The following is an 18,727-nucleotide window of genomic DNA, read 5'->3' on the forward strand; positions in this document are numbered from 1 at the left end:
AAATAACTTAGGGTAGAATATTACCTTTTTACTATTTGCTCTTTCAGAATGCAAAATTATTCTTCAGGGGTAGGCCTGCTTAATGGATGCATCCTACTTAGGAAGACTTGATAACTGATCACAAACATGCTAAGTGACCTCTAACACCCACTCGTTGGTAACACAGAAATAAGTATAAAGTGGCTGTCATTCCCCCTCTTTTGCAAATGGTATGAGGATTTATTAGCATCTACTGTCTGGTTTTTTTTTTTGCGGTACGCGGGCCTCTCACTGTTGTGGCCTCTCCCGTTGCGGAGCACAGGCTCCAGACGCGCAGGCTCAGCGACCATGGCTCACAGGCCCAGCCGCTCCGCGGCATGTGGGATCTTCCCGGACCCGGGCACGAATCCATGTCCCCTGCATCAGCAGGCGGACTCTCAACCACTGCGCCACCAGGGAAGCCCTGTCTGGTTATTTTTATCTCCTGACTCCTCCATCTATCACTATACTTAGTATAGTGAAGCTTAGTTTTATTTTTTAAAGTTTAGTAGGTCAAAAAGGAATCATATTTATCAAGATATTTGGATCCAAGGAGGAAAAAGAAATGGAAAAAGCATATTTAGGGTACTATGCACTAAAACTAACATTCTATGAGGTGTATACCCCAAGTTCCTCTGATAGGTAAACTTGTTAATTGTCTGGGAATATACACTAGATACAGGAAATTTTAATTGACAATGAAGATCTATTCCTGCTGGAAATAGATAAAAATTACCATGGTATTTGCACATCTGAGAGGAGAAAGTCAAGTACAATGAGCAAAATAATGATTTGTGATTAGTTTCAAATGAATTGGGTACATCTCATTCAATACTTTGTGGTACTAACTGTTAAAAGTCAATAGTTTTAGGATGTAAAGACAGAATATATAGACTTTCTTTGGAAAACATATAGCAATTAGCAGTAGAAAAAATTAACTTTCAGAAGAAAGTACAACCTACTACTTAAATTAGGAATAATTAACATGTCAATATGAATTGCTTAATTGCAGTTTAAAATTTTGTTTCTTGTATATGATTTACATGTTCCCTGTTTTCTTTCCTATGATAAAAATTACTGAATTTTTAAGAGGACAGGGGCAAGGTAGGGGAGGGGATTAAGAGGTACAAACTACTGTGTATAAAATAAGCTACAAGAATATATTATACAGCACAGGGAATTTTATAATAAAATTCCAACATTTTATAATAACTTTAAATGGAGTATAATCTATAAAATTTTTGAATCACTATGTTGTACACCTGTAATATAACATTGTAAATCAATTATACCTCAATTTTTTAAAAAAAAGAAGAAAATAACTGAATTTTTTTCAGGTTATGTACCACCTTACAATGCTACAGTAGTTCAGAAGTTGTTGGATCAGGGAGCTCTACTAATGGGAAAAACAAACTTAGATGAGTTTGCTATGGGGTAAGTAAAATTGAAATTTTCTCTTCTTGTATTTCTTTCATCTGTATCTTTAATTTCATTAAGTGTAGGTACCTAAAAGTAGTGAGGTGATTTCTTGAGGACTCTAATGCCAGTTTCTCTGACCCTCCATGAAATTATGTTCTGCTAATAGGTCATATCTCATTTTAGTTTTAATTTGCATTTCCCTGATGACTAACGATGTTAAACACCATGTGTTTATTTTGCTCCCATATATCTTCAGTGAAGTTTCTATTCAAATCTTTTGCCCTTTTTTAAAAGTTGGGTTGTCTTCTTACTGAGTTATAATAGTTTTTTCCATATATTCTGGATTCAGGTCTATTATCAGATAGGTGATTTGAAAATATGTTCTCTGAATCTCTGGCTTGTCTTTGCATTCTCTGAACATGCCTTTCAAAGAGTGAAAGTTTCTAATTTTGATGAAGTCCAGTTCATCATTTAATGACTTGTGTTTTTGTCTTTTCAAAGAAATTGTTACCTTTCCCAAGGTCATAAAGGTTTTTATCCTATGTTTTCTCCTAGAAGTTTTATAGTTTCAGTTCTTACATTTAAACTTGTGATCCAGTTGAGTTAATTATTTTGTACATGATATGAAGAAAGCCAGAGTTCAGTTTTTTTTTACATATGTCTGTCCTATAGATCTGGGACTATTTGTATAAGAATTCAAATTAAATTACTTTGATTCCTTTGTCAAAAATCAGTTGAACAGGGGCTTCCCTGGTGGCGCAGTGGTTAAGAATCCGCCTGCCAATGCAGCGGTCCCGGGTTTGAGCCCTGGTCCCGGAAGATCCCATGTGCCCCAGAGCAACTAAGCCTGTGCGCCACAACTACTGAGCCTGCGAGCCACAACTACTAAAGCCCGTGTGCCTAGAGCCTGTGCTCCCCAACAAGAGAAGCCACCGGAATGAGAAGCCTGTGCACTGCAATGAAGAGTAGCTCCCGCTCGCTGCAACTAGAGAAAGCCCGCGCACAGCAACAAAGACCCAATGCAGCCAAAAATAAATAAATTAATTTTTAAAAAATCAGTTGAACACATATATAGGTTCATTTCTGGATTCTGTTTTGATCTGTGTATCCAGTATCATGCTATCTTGATTATTGTAGCTTTATAGTAAGCCTTGAAATTAGGTAATAAGAGTTCTTCAACTTTGTTGTTCCTCTTCAAAATTATTTTACGTATGCTAGATCCTTTGCGTTTCCATATAAGGTTTAGAATTGGCTTACTAATTTCTACAGAGAAGCTTGATAGGATTTTGATTGTGGTGGTATTGAATTTATAGATCAAGTTGTAGAAAATTGACATCTTAATATGTGCCTTCTGACCTATGAATTCTGTATATCTTTCCATTTATTTAGAGTTTAATTTTTCTCAGCAATGTTTTTATGATTTCTGTATATAAATCTTGCACATTTGATATATCTCCAAGTATTTCATGTTTTTTTTGTTTGTTTTTTGCGGTACGCGGGCCTCTCACTGTTGTGGCCTCTCCCGTTGCGGAGCACAGGCTCCGGATGCGCAGGCTCAGTGGCCATGGCTCACGGGCCTAGCCGCTCTGCGGCATGTGGGATCCTCCCAGACTGGGGCACGAACCCATGTCCCCTGCATCGGCAGGTGGACTCTCAATCACTGCGCCACCAGGGAAGCCCTATTTCATGTTTTTTTAATGTTATAGAAAATGGTGCTTTCTTTTCAATTTCTAATTGTTTAACATTGTTCGTTTATAGAAATGTAATTGACTTTTTAAATTTATTTTTATTAAAAAAAAAATTTTTTTGGCTTCCCCACGCGGCATGTGGGATCCTAGTTCCCCGACCAGGGGTGGATCCTAGTTGCCCCTTGCAGTGGAAGTGCAGAGTCCTAACCACTGGACCACCGGAGAATTTGCCTCTTAAAACTTCTGATTAACAGAGAAATTCCTTCAAAAGACTACTTGTTAACTGTTTGGATGTTTTGTGACACTCTTCAACTGGAAGACCTTAATTTACGAAGGAAATCATCCTAAGCTGAATTAGATGATCAATTGGGATAAAAATTTTCTTTTCTTAGCAGACTAGTTTTTTCCTACTTTCCACCACAAATGCTTTTACTTCCCTTCCTTCACCTCCTCAACTGTCTAATTAAAGAAAGGTACATCTAAGCAGGCTTCCTACCTTTTCTAATTCAAGTTATAGTGGATTATACAGTGTCAGAAGCAAATAATACAATCAGGAGATGAAAATTTTACATAAAATGAATTGTATTAAGATATCTTGCTTCACTTCTTCATCTCAGATCTGGAAGCACAGATGGCATATTTGGACCAGTTAAAAACCCCTGGAGTTATTCAAAACAATATAGAGAAAAGAGGAAGCAGAAGTCTCATGGTGAGAATGAGGATTCACATTGGCTCATAACTGGAGGAAGCTCAGGAGGGAGCGCGGCGGCTGTGTCAGCGTTCACGTGCTTTGCGTAAGATGTTTTTTACTATCTGTACTTTAAAAACCCAACCTAATACAAATAGTCATAAACCATACACAAAATTCAACAATAGAGTCGTTCATACCTTGGTATTTTTATTTCCCTTTACTGAGCTATTTGTGCTCAATGGTGTATCAAAATTATATCTTAAATACACTCAACTTTATGGTACACTTATGTGTATTCTATACATTTAACTTCAATTTAAGACAGCATTTAAACTCTTCCTCTACAGTATATGGTCCTCTTAAAAACATGATTTTACAGAATAAACCAGTTAGCTTAAATAGACTTCATTGAATTTCATTTTTAAATAATTTATTTGGGTATCTGCTCACTGATTGTACAGATATTTAGAGACTAACATACCTTGGCTTTAGTCGAGTGCTGCTGAACTAAATTGTTAGCTATGGTTTTTCCTTCAGCTAAATCTGACTTAAGAAAAAAAAAAGGAAGGAAAGAAAGAAGGGAGGGAGGGAGGGAGGAAGAAAATATTCCTAATATGTATCAATAGAATATATTAAATAGTGTTTTTCTAAACCTACAACTAAAAATGTATATAAGTACATAAAATTTTTTCAAATTTGTAGGGAGGTTATTTGTTCAACTGTCATAGCTTGTATTTGGAAAGAATCCATCAATCACTGCTTTTGTCTTAAGTCCCATTTGTAAAGCATTTATTAACCATCTAAAGAGTAAATAAATATTGCTGTTATTATATTTATTTTATTGGTCTCAATTTAACCAAATAGAATGTTTTCTTTAGCAGTACTATGTGTATTTTATCTCTCCTTAATTATCCACTGAAACTAAGCTCTTTCTGAGGCATTGCAATCAATAAATGATTTATATTTTTTAGAGCTATGGAGATTTAGATTCTACAGGTTTTTAAGTTTCCCTGAAATCTTGTTAACAAGTAAAAGCATTTCATTTTATCTCTGTGGAATTTTATAGCACCACATTAATATTAATGAGAGTTCTGACAAGCAAGGGTTGCAAGATTAGGGGCTTTTTTCTATCCTCCTCACCCCACTTAGTGTTCATCTTTCTGAATGTGCTTTGAGAAGATGGCATTTTGACACATAATTCCTATGGAAATGTAGGTTTTACTTTTACCCAGACATCAGGGAATCCTAATAAGAAAATGTGTCCTTTTAGAAATTGTGAAAGCAGCAGTCTGATTTTGTGGCTCAAGTGGACTTGGTAAGAAAGACAATCTAATTTGCATTTTCTGTAGAGCACAAGGGCCATGTGACACGTAGGAGCCTTGTTCAGTCCAAAGCTTCACTCTGGGTGTACTCAAGAGAGGCACAGACCCAAAGTAACTCCAGGTTGAATGGGTCCCAAACCATCAGGTGTTCTGATTTGTTTTCCCCCCTATTGATTTGTTTCTTTTATAATAGTTTTTAAAACAGGAAGATTCTAGGAGTGTTGATACTATGCAACCACTAAAAAGAATGATTTAGAGTGCTATGTGGTGACATGGGAAGAAATCCAAAATACACTGTTAAGTGGAGAACAAGTTGCAGAACAGTATGTACAGTATGACCTTATTTCTGTTAAAAGTAATAATTATACATAACAAGTTGCAGAACAGTATGTATAGTATGCCTTATTTCTGTTAAAAATAATAATTACATATGTATATATGTTAGTTGCATGGAAGTGTCTGGATAAATATATATAAAAAGTGATAACAGATTATGGGGGCAGTGATTATAAGAGAAATTTCACTTTATAGATCATATAGTTATAAAATATTTTAATTTTTACAGTAGACATTACACTTTTCTAATCAGAAAAACCTTTTTTCCTGAAATAGTTAAAATTTTTAAATTTTTAATTGTGGTAAAATATACATAACAAAATTTCTCATCTTAACTATTTTTAAGTGTACAATTCTGTAGTGTTAAGTACATCCACATTATCACACAGCCAGTCTCCAGAACTTGTTTCATTTGCAAAACTTAAACTCTATACCACTTAAACAATAGCCTCCCATTTGCCCTCCCCCCACCTCTCCAGCCCCTGGCCACCACTCTTTTACTTTCTGTCACTGTGAATCTGACCACTCTAGGTACCTCATACACGTGAAATTGTACAGTATTTGTGCTTTTGTGACTCACTTATTTCACTTAGCATAATGTCCTCAAGGTTTTTTTTTTTTTAATAAGAAAAACATAGCCTATATAGATAACTAAGCAAAGAAATGAACAGACACTTCATAGTTGGGTAATGCAAATACAAATAGATGTGAAAAATTATTCAAAAATGCACATTAGCAAAGCTTTTGGTTATCAAATTAACCAAATTTTAAGAGCTGCTAGTATTCAGTGATAATGAAACATAAAAAAATCCAATTCACTAAAATTGGGAATATAAATTGGCATAACCTTTCTGACAAGTAATTTGACAAAATATATTAAGAACTCATAATGACAGGTAGACCTTTTGATCCATTAACTCTACTTCTTGGAAGCTAGCCTAAAATTTAATCAGATATATGGACAAAGATTTATGTTTAAAGGTGTTTATTACAAAGTACTTTATTGATTGATTGATTGCTGCACTGCATGGCTTGTGGGATCCCCAACCACGGATCAAACCCAGGCCCTCGGCAGTGAAAGCACAAAGTCCTAACTACTGGACCACCAGGGAATTCCCTACAAGTACTTTATTATGCAGTTATTCTAGCTGGCAACAACATAAATGTTTAAATAGCTTAAAATACATTTCTAGCCGTGATTCTAAATAAGGTAGTAGAATGGCTGTATCTGAATTTCTGGGAGGGGTGTGTTTAGTTTGTAAAAGCATATTATAAAATTGCCATTAAAAGAAGATATAAGATTTGTATGTGTATAAATTGTACCAGTGTTTTCTTAGGTCAGTCTCCCAAGGCAATAGAAATAAAAACAAAAATAAACAAGTGGGACCTAATCAAACTTACAAGCTTTTGCACAGCAAAGGAAACCATAAGACAAAAAGAAAACCTTTGGAATAAGAGAAAATATTTGCAAACGATGCAACCAAAAGGGGCTTAATATCCAAAATGTACAAACAGCTCATACAGCTCTATATCAAAAAAACAAACAACCCAATCAAAAAACTGGCAGGAGACCTAAATAGACATTTCTCTAAAGAAGACATACAGATGGCCAATAGGCACATGAAAAGATACTCAACATCACTAATTATTAGAGAAACACAAATCAAAACTACAGTGAGGTACCACACCACCTCACACTGGTCAGAATGGCCATCATTAAAAAGTCTACAAATAACAAATGCTGGAGAGGGTGTGGAGAAAAGGGAACCCTCCTACACTGTTAGTAGGAATGTAAGGTGGTGCAGCCACTGTGGAAAACAGTATGGAAGTTTCTCCGAAAACTAAAAATAGAATTACTATATGATCCAGCAATCCCACTCTTGGGCATATATTCAGACAAAACTATAATTCAAAAGGTTACATGCACCCCTGTGTTCACTGCAACACTATTCACAATAGCCAAGACATGGAAACAACCTAAATGTCCATCAACAGATGAATGGATAAAGAAAATTCATGTATATAATGGAATACTACTCAGCTATAAAAAAGAATGAAGTAATACCATTTGTAGCAACATGGATACAACTAGAGATTATCATACTAAGTGAAGTAAGTCAGAAAGACAAATACCATATGATATCACTTATATGTGGAATCTAAAATATGGCACAAATGAACCTAACTACGAAACAGAAAGACTCACACACAAAGAGAGCAGACTTGTGGTTGCCAGGGGGGAGGTGGGGAGGGGAAGGGATCGATTGGGAGTTTGGGGTTAGTAGATGCAAACTATTACATATAGAATGGATAAACAATAAGGTCCTACTGTATAGCACAGGGAACTATATCCAATATCCTGGAATAAACCATAATGGAAAAGAATAAAAAACAGAATGTATATATGTGTATAATCGAGGCACTTTGCTGTACAGCAGAAATTAACACAACACTGTAAATCAACTATACTTCAATTTAGAAAATAAAGAACTTAAAAGAAAGATTTGTATGTATATGGATAAGAGAATGGACTTTAAAAATGGGAATCAGTTGGGAATTGCCAATTGATATGATAGAGTATTATACATATTTTAAATTTTCAGTAATTTTAATGACATAGTAAAAGTCTCATGATAAGCAAAAAAGAGATGGAAACTTATGATTATAGAATGACCTGAACGGTGAAAGAAAAATTCATTAAAAAAAAGACTTGAAGATCAGATCAGAAATAAATGAAAAAGAAATGAAGGAAATGATAGCAAAGATCAATAAAACTAAAAGCTGGTTCTTTGAGAAGATAAACAAAATTGATAAACCATTAGCCAGACTCATCAAGACAAAAAGGGAGAAGACTCAAATCAATAGAATTAGAAATGAAAAAGGAGAAGTAACAACTGACACTGCACAAATACAAAGGATCATGAGATTACTACAAGCAACTCTATGCCAATAAAATGGACAACCTGGAAGAAATGGACAAATTCTTACAAATGCACAACATGCCGAGACTGAACCAGGAAGAAATAGAAAATATGAACAGACCAATCACAAGCACTGAAATTGAAACTGTGATTAAAAATCTTGCAACAAACAAAAGCCCAGGACCTGATGGCTTCACAGGCGAATTCTATCAAACATTTAGAGAATAGCTAACACCTATCCTTCTCAAACTCTTCCAAAATATAGCAGAGGGAGGAACACTCCCAAACTCATTCTACAAGGCCACCATCACCCTGATACCAAAACCAGACAAAGATGTCACAAAGAAAGAAAACTACAGGCCAATATCACTGATGAACATAGATGCAAAAATCCTGAACAAAATACTAGCAAACAGAATCCAACAGCACATTAAAAGGATCATACACCATGATCAAGTGGGGTTTATTCCAGGAATGGAAGGATTCTTTAATATACGCAAATCAATCAACGTGATACACCATATTAACAAATTGAAGGAGAAAAACCATATGATCATCTCAATAGATGCAGAGAAAGCTTTCGACAAAATTCAACACCCATTTATGATAAAAACCCTGCAGAAAGTAGGCATAGAGGGAACTTTCCTCAACATAATAAAGGCCATATATGACAAACCCACAGCCAACATCATCCTCAATGGTGAAAAACTGAAAGCATTTCCACTAAGATCAGGAAGAAGACAAGGTTGCCCACTCTCACCACTATTATTCAACATAGTTTGGAAGTTTTAGCCACAGCAATTAGAGAAGAAAAAGAAATAAAAGGAATCCAAATTGGAAAAGAAGAAGTAAAGCTGTCACTGTTTGCAGATGACATGATACTATACATAGAGAATCCTAAAGATGCTACCAGAAAACTACTAGAGCTAATCAATGAATTTGGTAAAGTAGCAGGATACAAAATTAATGCACAGAAATCTCTGGCATTCCTATACACTAGTGATGAAAAATCTGAAAGTGAAATTAAGAAAACACTCCCATTTACCACTGCAACAAAAAGAATAAAATATCTAGGAATGAACCTACCTAAGGAGGGCTTCCCTGATGGCGCAGTGGTTGAGAATCTGCCTGCCAATGCAGGGGACACAGGTTCGAGCCCTGGTCGGGAAAATCCCACATGCCGCGGAGCAACTAGGCCCGTGAGCCACAACTACTGAGCCTGCGCGTCTGGAGCCTGTGCTCCGCAACAAGGCCGCAATAGTGAGAGGCCCACACACCGCGATGAAGAGTGGCCCCCGCCTGCCACAACTGGAGAAAGCCCTCGCACAGAAACAAAAACCCAACACAGCCATAAATAAATAAATAAATAAATAAGAAAAAATAAAAATAAAAACCTACCTAAGGAGACAAAAGACCTGTATGCAGAAAATTATAAGACACTGATGAAAGAAATTAAAGATGATACAAACAGATGGAGAGATATACCATGTTCTTGGATTGGAAGAATCAACATTGTGAAAATGACTCTACTACCCAAAGCAATCTACAGATTCAATGCAATCCCTATCAAACTACCACTGGCATTTTTCACAGAACTAGAACAAAAATTTTCACAATTTTTATGGAAACACAAAAGACCCCGAATAGCCAAAGCAATCTTGAGAACGAAAAATGGAGCTGGAGGAATCAGGCTCCCTGACTTCAGACTATACTACAAAGCTACAGTAATCAAGACAGTATGGTACTGGCTCAAAAACAGAAATATAGATCAATGGAACAGGATAGAAAGCCCAGAGGTAAACACACGCACATATGGTCACCTTATCTTTGATAAAGGAGGCAAGAATATACAGGGGAGAAAAGACAGCCTCTTCAATAAGTGGTGCTGGGAAAACTGGACAGGTACATGTAAAAGTATGAAATTAGAACACTCCCTAACACCATACACAAAAATAAGCTCTAAATGGATTAAAGACCTAAATGTAAGGCCAGACACTATCAAACTCTTAGAGGAAAACATAGGCAGAACACTCTATGACATAAATCACAGCAAGATCCATTTTGACCCACCTCCTAGAGAAATGGAAATAAAAATAAACAAATGGGACCTAATGAAACTTAAAAGCTTTTGCACAGCAAAGGAAACCATAAACAAGACGAAAAGACAACTGTCAGAATGGGAGAGAATATTTGCAAATGAAGCAACTAACAAAGGATTAATCTCCAAAATTTACAAGCAGCTCATGCAGCTCAATATCAAAAAAACAAACAACCCAATCCAAAAATGGGCAGAAGACCTACATAGACATTTCTCCAAAGAAGGTATACAGATTGCCAACAAACACATGAAAGAATGCTCAACATCATTAATCATTAGAAAAATGCAAATCAAAACTACAAGGAGATACCATCTCACACCCGTCAGAATGGCCATCATCAAAAAATCTAGAAAGAGTAAATGCTGGAGAGGGTGTGGAGAAAAGGGAACCCTCTTGCACTGTTGGTGGGAATGTAAATTGATACACCCACTATGGAGAACAGTATGGAGGTTCCTTAAAAACTAGAAATAGAACTACCAAACGACCCAGCAATCCCACTACTGGGCATATACCCTGAGAAAACCACAATTCAAAGAGTCATATACCAAAATGTTCATTGCAGCTCTATTTACAATAGCCAGGACAGGGAAGCAACCTAAGTGTCCATCAACAGATGAATGGATAAAGAAGATGTGGCACATATATACAATGGAATATTACTCAGCCATAAGAAGAAACGAAATTGAGTTATTTGTAGTGAGGTAGATGGACCTAGAGCCTGTCATACAGAGTGAAGTAAGTCAGAAAGAGAAAAACAAATACCGTATGCTAACACATATATATGGAATCTAAAAAAAAAATGGTTCTGAAGAACCTAGGGTCAGGAGAGGAATAAAGACGCAGACATAGAGAATGGACTTGAGGACACGGGGAGGGAAAGGGGTAAGCTGGGATGAAGTGAGAGAGTGGCATGGACTTATATATACTACCAAATGTAAAATAGATAGCTAGTGGGAAGCAGCTGCATAGCACAGGGAGATCAGCTCGGTGGTTTGTGACCACCTAGAGGGGTGGGATAGGGAGGGTGGGAGGGAGACGCAAGAGGGAAGAGGTATGGGAACATATGTATATGTATAACTGATTCACTTTGTTATGAAGCAGAAATTAACACACCAGTGTAAAGCAATTATACTCCAATAAAGATGTTAAAAAAAAAAAAAAAGACGAAGTTACTATGCCAAAATGTTAACAGTGTTTGCCTCAGGGTGGTGGAATATTTTGTTACATCTTTACAGTTCTCTGTATTTTAAGAATTCTCTGGGGCTTCCCTGGTGGCACAGTGGTAGAGAGTCCGCCTGCCAATGCAGGGGACACGGGTTCGTGCCCCAGTCCGGGAAGATCCCACATGCCATGGAGCGGCTGGGCCCGTGAGCCATGGCCGCTGAGCCTGCGCGTCCGGAGCCTGTGCTCCACAACGGGAGAGGCCACAACAGTGAGAGGCCCGCGTATCACAAAAAAAAAAAAAAAAAAAATTCTCTGAGATGAGCACGTTTTATTTTTTGTAAAATCAGGAGGAAATACATTTTTTCAATATACATTTTAAAAGATAGATTTCAAATATAATTAGAGATATATTATCCTGCTAAAGAGAATTTCATTTAAATTTCAGGGCTTTAGGATCAGATACAGGAGGATCAACCAGAAATCCAGCTGCCCACTGTGGGGTTGTTGGTTTGAAACCTAGCTACGGCTTAGTTTCTCGTCATGGCCTCATTCCCCTGGTGAATTCAATGGATGTGCCAGGAATCTTAACCAGATGTGTGGATGATGCAGCCATTGTGTTGGGTATTTAAACGATTCCATATAGTTTCAAAACATTATTTCACTTCAGTACTGTGTCTGTCACTCATAAATATTCCTACTTACAGGTATACTAGCTGGGCATGATCCCAAAGATTCTACCACAATTCAAGATCCTGTTAAACCATTTACGCTTCCCAGTTTGACAGATATGAGCAAACTATGTATAGGAATTCCGAAGGTAAGTCTCTCTTTACAAAAGTACTGTCAAGTCAAATACAGAGCACAGACTTGGGAAACAGACTGGTTGGGTTTGAAGCCCTGCTCTGCCACTTTTATTAGATATGTGACCTGAGCACATGAAAATAGATATGTTAAATTACTAACCTTTTAAAATTTTAACTTTGAGCTTAGCAATAATTTTTTGTTCTGGGAGACTGTGCTGTGCATTGTAAGATGTTGAGCAGCATCGCTGGCCTCTAACCCTAGAGGTAGCATCCCCACCACCACCACTGCCCCACTAGCAAAACTGTCTACAGATGTTACCGGATATGCCCTGGTTGAGAGGAAGAGGAGAGGAAACTGCCCCCATTTGAGACCACTGCTGTAGAGAAATACTGTAAAATCTTTAAATCTTTAACATCTTCAATTAAGGTAATAGGTGTGCCTACTTTTAAGGATTTAGAGAGAAACAGACTTAGTTGAGAATCCTGGATCCTCTACTTACCTGCTATGTAACGTTAGGAAAGTTAGTTAACTTCTCTAGTCTCAATATTTTTCATTAATAAAAAGAAGGATGATAATACCTACATCGTAAGACTGTTAAAAGCATTAAATGAGAGAACCTTTGGATAGTATCTAGCAGAGTGCCTGATATATAATGAACATTTAACAAATATAAGTTCTCCAACCAGATCTCCAATCTTTAATATTATTATATCGAGCTCACAGTATCTTGTCATGCCATAAGCACTGTTAAATTAGTTCAGTCTTTCTAGCTACCTGCTAGCAATTTAATCAGATGTTCTAATGTAGTGCCAAAGTTTCTAGAGTACAAATTTTTATAACACCATCTATACAGATATTCTAATTTCTGTATTTTGACTTTTTCCAATAAGGAATATCTTACACCAGAATTGTCGAGTGAAGTACAATCTCTTTGGTCCAAAGCTGCTAATCTCTTTGAGTCTGAGGGGGCCAAAGTAATTGAAGTGTCCCTGCCCCACACCAGTTACTCAATTGTCTGCTACCACGTATTGTGTACATCGGAAGTGGCGTCGAATATGGCAAGATTTGATGGGCTAGAATATGGTAAGTTGCCTGTGTTTTGGATTTTTAAGGAAGTTGTCTCAAACATTTGAAAGGTTCGTTTATTAGTAGCAAAATATATTATTGCCAGGGATAATGTTAAGATTTAGAGAAGTAAATCAGTGAATCCTTTTACCTTTGTCATTTTAGCATTATAGTCACACTATTCATCATATCTCTGTATCTTCAGCTCACCCTCTGGACTGTGAGTATCTTGAAGGTAGAGTATTTTAGCTTTGTATTATCAGTCCATACAGTGTGGTACCTGGCACAGAGTAGGAGCTCAGTAAACATCTGAATAAAATGAATGAATGAATGAGGGAGTGAACAACTGAAGTTTCCCTCTTCATTATCGTTTTCTCCTTGCTTCCTGACAAGTCAGTCAGTCCAAAGGCAGATAAAAAAGAGAAACCATTAAGGTCAATCGTATGAAATTTTAGTATTGGTCACAAATGTGAATCTAGACCTGCTTTTCAGCCAAAACTTTACTTCCTTTTCAATTAATGTTTTGTGGGTTTTTGTCTGTTTTTTGTTATCAGGTCACAGATGTGACACTGATGTGTCTACTGAAGCCATGTATGCTGCCACCAGACGAGAAGGCTTCAATGATGTGGTGAGAGGAAGAATCCTCTCAGGAAACTTTTTCTTATTAAAAGAGTAAGATAATCAGCTTAGGAATTTTCCCCATTCTTGAAAACTCCATAGTAAAGTAGTAGCATGTCTGTCAAGTCTTATAAGTTGAGATATTTGCTAAGGAAGCAAAATCCTTATGATTTAAATTAGAAATCATAATTAAAGGCCCATTTATGGTACTTTTGGCTCCTGGTTATTCAAAAACAAACCAAATCATTGATGCTCTAGCTGAATGATTAGTACAGGCTAAGTAGGAAGCCCTGAAGGATTTTAGCCTCATTAAATGTCCCTTATTATTGCCACATTGTCTTACTGCTCTGAGAGCCTTAAGCAGGAAGTTACACTGGTGTCTCTTAAAAAACATAGTGAATCAACTTAGTTTTCCCTTGCATCATGTATCTGTTTGCTCCAAAAAAGAATTTTAAATTACTATGACTTTGGTATAAGTTTGTTCACCATCTTGTGAATAGGATTCATCTTCCATACTACCAGGTCTGTCTAAGAGGACGTGAGAAGTGTGAAAAAGCAAGAGTGGTTGTACCGATAGCTTCCTGGGGTTTTGCTCTATATCCCATAGATAGATAGATACATACATACATACATAGCATTTTATTCATCTGTGCATCTCCTCAGGGCCAATAGTTAGGATTACTTTTTCCAAAGATACTATTTGAACAGCTACTATGAAAAACAGTATGGAGATTCCCCCCAAAATTAAAAATAGAATTACCATGTGATCCAGAAATCCCACTTCTGGGTATATATCTGAAGGAAAGAAATCACTGCCTCAAAGCATTATTCACAGTAGCCAAGACATGGAAACAACCTAAGTGTCCGTCAACAGATGAATGGACAAAGAAAATATGGTGTGTGTGTGTGTATATATATATGTAATAGTGAATAATATTCCATTGTATGTGTGTGTGCATGTGTGTATATATATATATATATATATATATATATGTATTTACACACAGCAATTTTATAGTCAATTATTTCAATAAAGCTGGAAAACAAAAACTAAAATTATTATTTGATTAATGGGGAAATCAAAGGGCTTTATTTGCTTCCCTTCTAATGTTTTCTAATGTCTGAAAATGGTGGTTTCATTTTGTCTAGTTTTCGGTTGTTTAAAATGGCAGAGTAAATCCATCCCTAATATTCCCATCATTGATGGAAGTAGAAGTTGGGCTTTCGAACCATATTTAAAGTAGGAAGAAGTTTAATAGAAGTATTTGTTCTTTTATAAAAAGGTATTGTTAGTACATTATTTAAGCCATCAGCTGTTGGGTAAATTATACGTGATGCCTGCATTCATCTCCCTATAGATCCTGTGGTCAAATGATAATGAGGACATCTGATATTTCTATAGCATTTTTCAGGATAAAAAAATTTCACATTTTTATCTCATTGTATTTGGTCCTCAGAAAGATTGGAGTTGTTATATCCATTTTTCAGGTGAGGAAACTGAAGTTAGAATGATTAATACTTTTGCCACCTTCATTAACAGCTTCAGGAGGATCTAAGAAGTATTTTCTTTTTCCCTTTTTTTGCATCATTGACTTATAGTCACGCCTATGTCTGGCTAATTCCTTAATCTTTTCAGTAAAGTAAGCATTTTTTCTTTTGGGGGCGGGTGGGGAGTAACCATATCCTTTATTATTATTTTTTATTACCACAGTTAGTTTAGTGAACATCTGTCATCTCATATAGACACACCGTTAAAGAAATAGGAAGAAAAAATTTTTTTCTTATGATGAGAACTCTTAGGATTTACTCTCTTATCAACGTTCATGTATAACATACAACAGTGTTAATTATATTTATCATGTTGTGCATTACATCCCTAGTACTTATTTATTTTATAACTGGAAGTTTGTACCTTTTGACCACCTTCATCCAATTCCCCCTCCCTCCACACCCCGCCTCTGGTAACAACAAATCTGATCTCTCTTTCTGCGAGTTTGTTTTTGAAGTACAATTGACCTACAACACTATTTTAGTTCCTGGTGCATAACATAAGTGATTTGATATTTCTCTGCATTTCAAAATGATCACCATTATACATCTAGTTGTCATCTGTCACCATACAAAGCTATTACATAATTACTGACTGTAGTCCCCAAACTGTACATTTCATACCTGAAAGTTTATAACTCTTAATCTCCTTCACCTATGTCTCTCCTTGCCCCTCACCCCCCTCTTCTCTGGCAACCACCTGTTTGTTTATCTATGACTCTCTTTCTGTTAGTTATGTTTGTTCATTTGTTTTTTGGATTCCACAGATAAGTGAAATCATACAGTATCTTTCTCTGACTTATTTCACTTAGCATAATACCCTCTAGGTCTATCCATGTTGTCACAGATGGCAAGATTTCATTCTTTTTTATGGCTAATTTTCCATTTTTTATATGTATTGATACTACATCTTTATCCATTCATCTACTGATGGACACTTTAGGTGGTTTCCAAATCTTAACTACTGTAAATAATGCTGCAATGAACATAAGGGTGCATATATCTTTTCAAATTAGTGTTTCTGTTTTCTTTGGATAAATACCCAGGAGTGGAATCACTGCACTGTGTGGTAATTCTATTTTTAATTTTTTGAGGAATCGCCATACCATTTTCCATAGTGGCTGCACCACTTTACATTCCCACCAACAGTGCACGAAGGTTCCCTTTTTCCTGCATCCTTGCCAGTATTTGTTATCTTTTTTTTTTTTTTTTTTTTTGCGGTATGTGGGCCTCTCACTGTTGTGGCCTCTCCCGTTGCGGAGCACAGGCTCCGGACGCGCAGGCTCAGCGGCCATGGCTCACAGGCCCAGCCGCTCCGCGGCATGTGGGATCTTCCCAGACCGGGGCACGAATCCGTGTCCCCTGCATCGGCAGGTGGACTCTCAACCACTGCGCCACCAGGGAAGCCCTGTTGTCTTTGATAATATCCATTCTGAAAGGTGTGAGGTGATACTTCACTGTACTTTTGAATTGCATTTCTCTGATGATTAGAGAGGTTGAGCATCTTTTCATGTGCCTGTTGGCACATCTGTATGTCTTCTTCGGAAAAATGTCTGTTCTGGGCCTCTGCCCATTTTTTAATTGGTTTATTTTTTTGATGTTGAATTGTATGAGTTCTTTGCATGTTTTGGATATTAACCCCTTATCAGATATAGCATTTGCAAATATCTTCTCCCATTCAGCAGGCAGGCCTGAAACATCTTTTCATGAATTTCACATTTCCATTCCTGGGCTATACCTGTCTGTAAAGTACAAAATTGCAAACACTGCATACTTTCCCCAGTTACTGTGTCCAGAGCTTGCTAGTTTCTAGTGTCTAATTCTGATGGCATGTTAGAATTTTCCAAAACTTCAGAGTCCTTATAATAATTATAACTATAGATGAAATAGGACATTACAATAATAGAAAGGATTGGAATGAGCCTCCAGAGACCTAAGTTCTAGTCCTTCCTCTACCCCTGTCAATCTTTGCAGCCTTTAGAAAGTCATTTAGTTGCTATGCACTTGATTTTCCTCACCTGAAAATGAATGTTCTGGTTTAATGATGTCCCTGGAAGTGTTAATATTTTGTGATTATATGTACAGAATTGCATCTACTGGTGATTTTTAATTAATTCCAGATATACAAACTTTTAGAGTAACAGTGCGGTTGAGCAAAATTCATTTTTATGTGTTGTTAGGAATCTTACTGGTGCCTGCTCCAACAGGCCAAGAATCCAGTGATTCTTTAACAAGCCTTATGCATAAGAATTGATTCAAAGAAATAACAAAAAGCCCTTAAAGTGTCATCTATTTTTTTTTAACAAGCCTTATGCATGAGAATTGATTCAAAGAAATAACAAAAAGCCCTTAAAGTGTCATCTACTTTTTTCCACAGAAACTATGAGAATTATTTTGTCAAAGCACAGAAGGTGAGACGACTCATTGCTCGTGATTTTGTGAATGTTTTTAACTCTGGAGTGGATGTCTTGCTAACTCCTACCACCTTGAGTGAGGCAGTGCCACACACAGAGTTCATCAGAGAAGACAACAGAACACGAAGTGCCCAGGATGATCTTTTTACACAGGCTGTAAATATGGCAGGTGAGGATCCCTCAAGAACATTCTGGTTTTCTTCAATTTTTAGGTAGACACCCTGGTCTTCGACTTAGGTTCTAGCTAGATTGCTCCCTAAACGCAATAGCTTGTCCTTCTGGAATGCTTGGTAATGTGTGTTTGTGTGTGCGTGCGTCTGTCTATAGGCTTGCACTTACCACACACACATACATTAATTTTCAAACCTACAGAAAAGTTGAAGTCGTATAATGAATACCCATATGTCCTTTGCTTGGATTCATCCTTGTTAACATTTTGCCTCACTTGCTTTCTCCTTCCTCTCTCTCTGTCTCTTTCACACACACACACACACACACACACACACACTTTTAGCTTTTATTTGAATTAGTTTGAAAGTTTCAACATCGTGTTACTTCACCCCTAAATACTTTAGCATGAATCGTCTAAGAATAAAGACATTCTCCTACATAACCACAAT

The 18,727-nt window shown here is 36.7% G+C and overlaps 1 protein-coding gene across 3 annotated transcripts in view; it reads left to right on the top strand.

Moving 5' to 3' along the window:
• Nucleotides 1-18,727, top strand: part of QRSL1 (glutaminyl-tRNA amidotransferase subunit QRSL1) — a 32,712-nt gene that overhangs the window by 9,950 nt on the left and 4,035 nt on the right. For 2 of the 3 annotated variants that reach the window (XM_029224296.1, XM_029224294.1), the window contains 7 exons: nt 1,356-1,452; nt 3,743-3,919; nt 12,104-12,279; nt 12,363-12,475; nt 13,353-13,545; nt 14,082-14,199; nt 18,071-18,276. In XM_029224296.1, the coding sequence (XP_029080129.1) occupies nt 1,356-1,452; nt 3,743-3,919; nt 12,104-12,279; nt 12,363-12,475; nt 13,353-13,545; nt 14,082-14,199; nt 18,071-18,276 (1,080 nt within the window). Of the gene's footprint in view, nt 1-1,355; nt 1,453-3,742; nt 3,920-12,103; nt 12,280-12,362; nt 12,476-13,352; nt 13,546-14,081; nt 14,200-18,070; nt 18,277-18,727 lie in introns of those variants that run through there. The other variant, XM_029224297.1, reaches the window with a different exon arrangement.

Source organism: Monodon monoceros, unplaced genomic scaffold (assembly GCF_005190385.1).
Source record: "Monodon monoceros isolate NGI ecotype Baffin Bay Population unplaced genomic scaffold, NGI_Narwhal_1 Super_Scaffold_15, whole genome shotgun sequence".
In the NCBI taxonomy this organism is placed as follows: Eukaryota; Metazoa; Chordata; class Mammalia; order Artiodactyla; family Monodontidae; genus Monodon; species Monodon monoceros.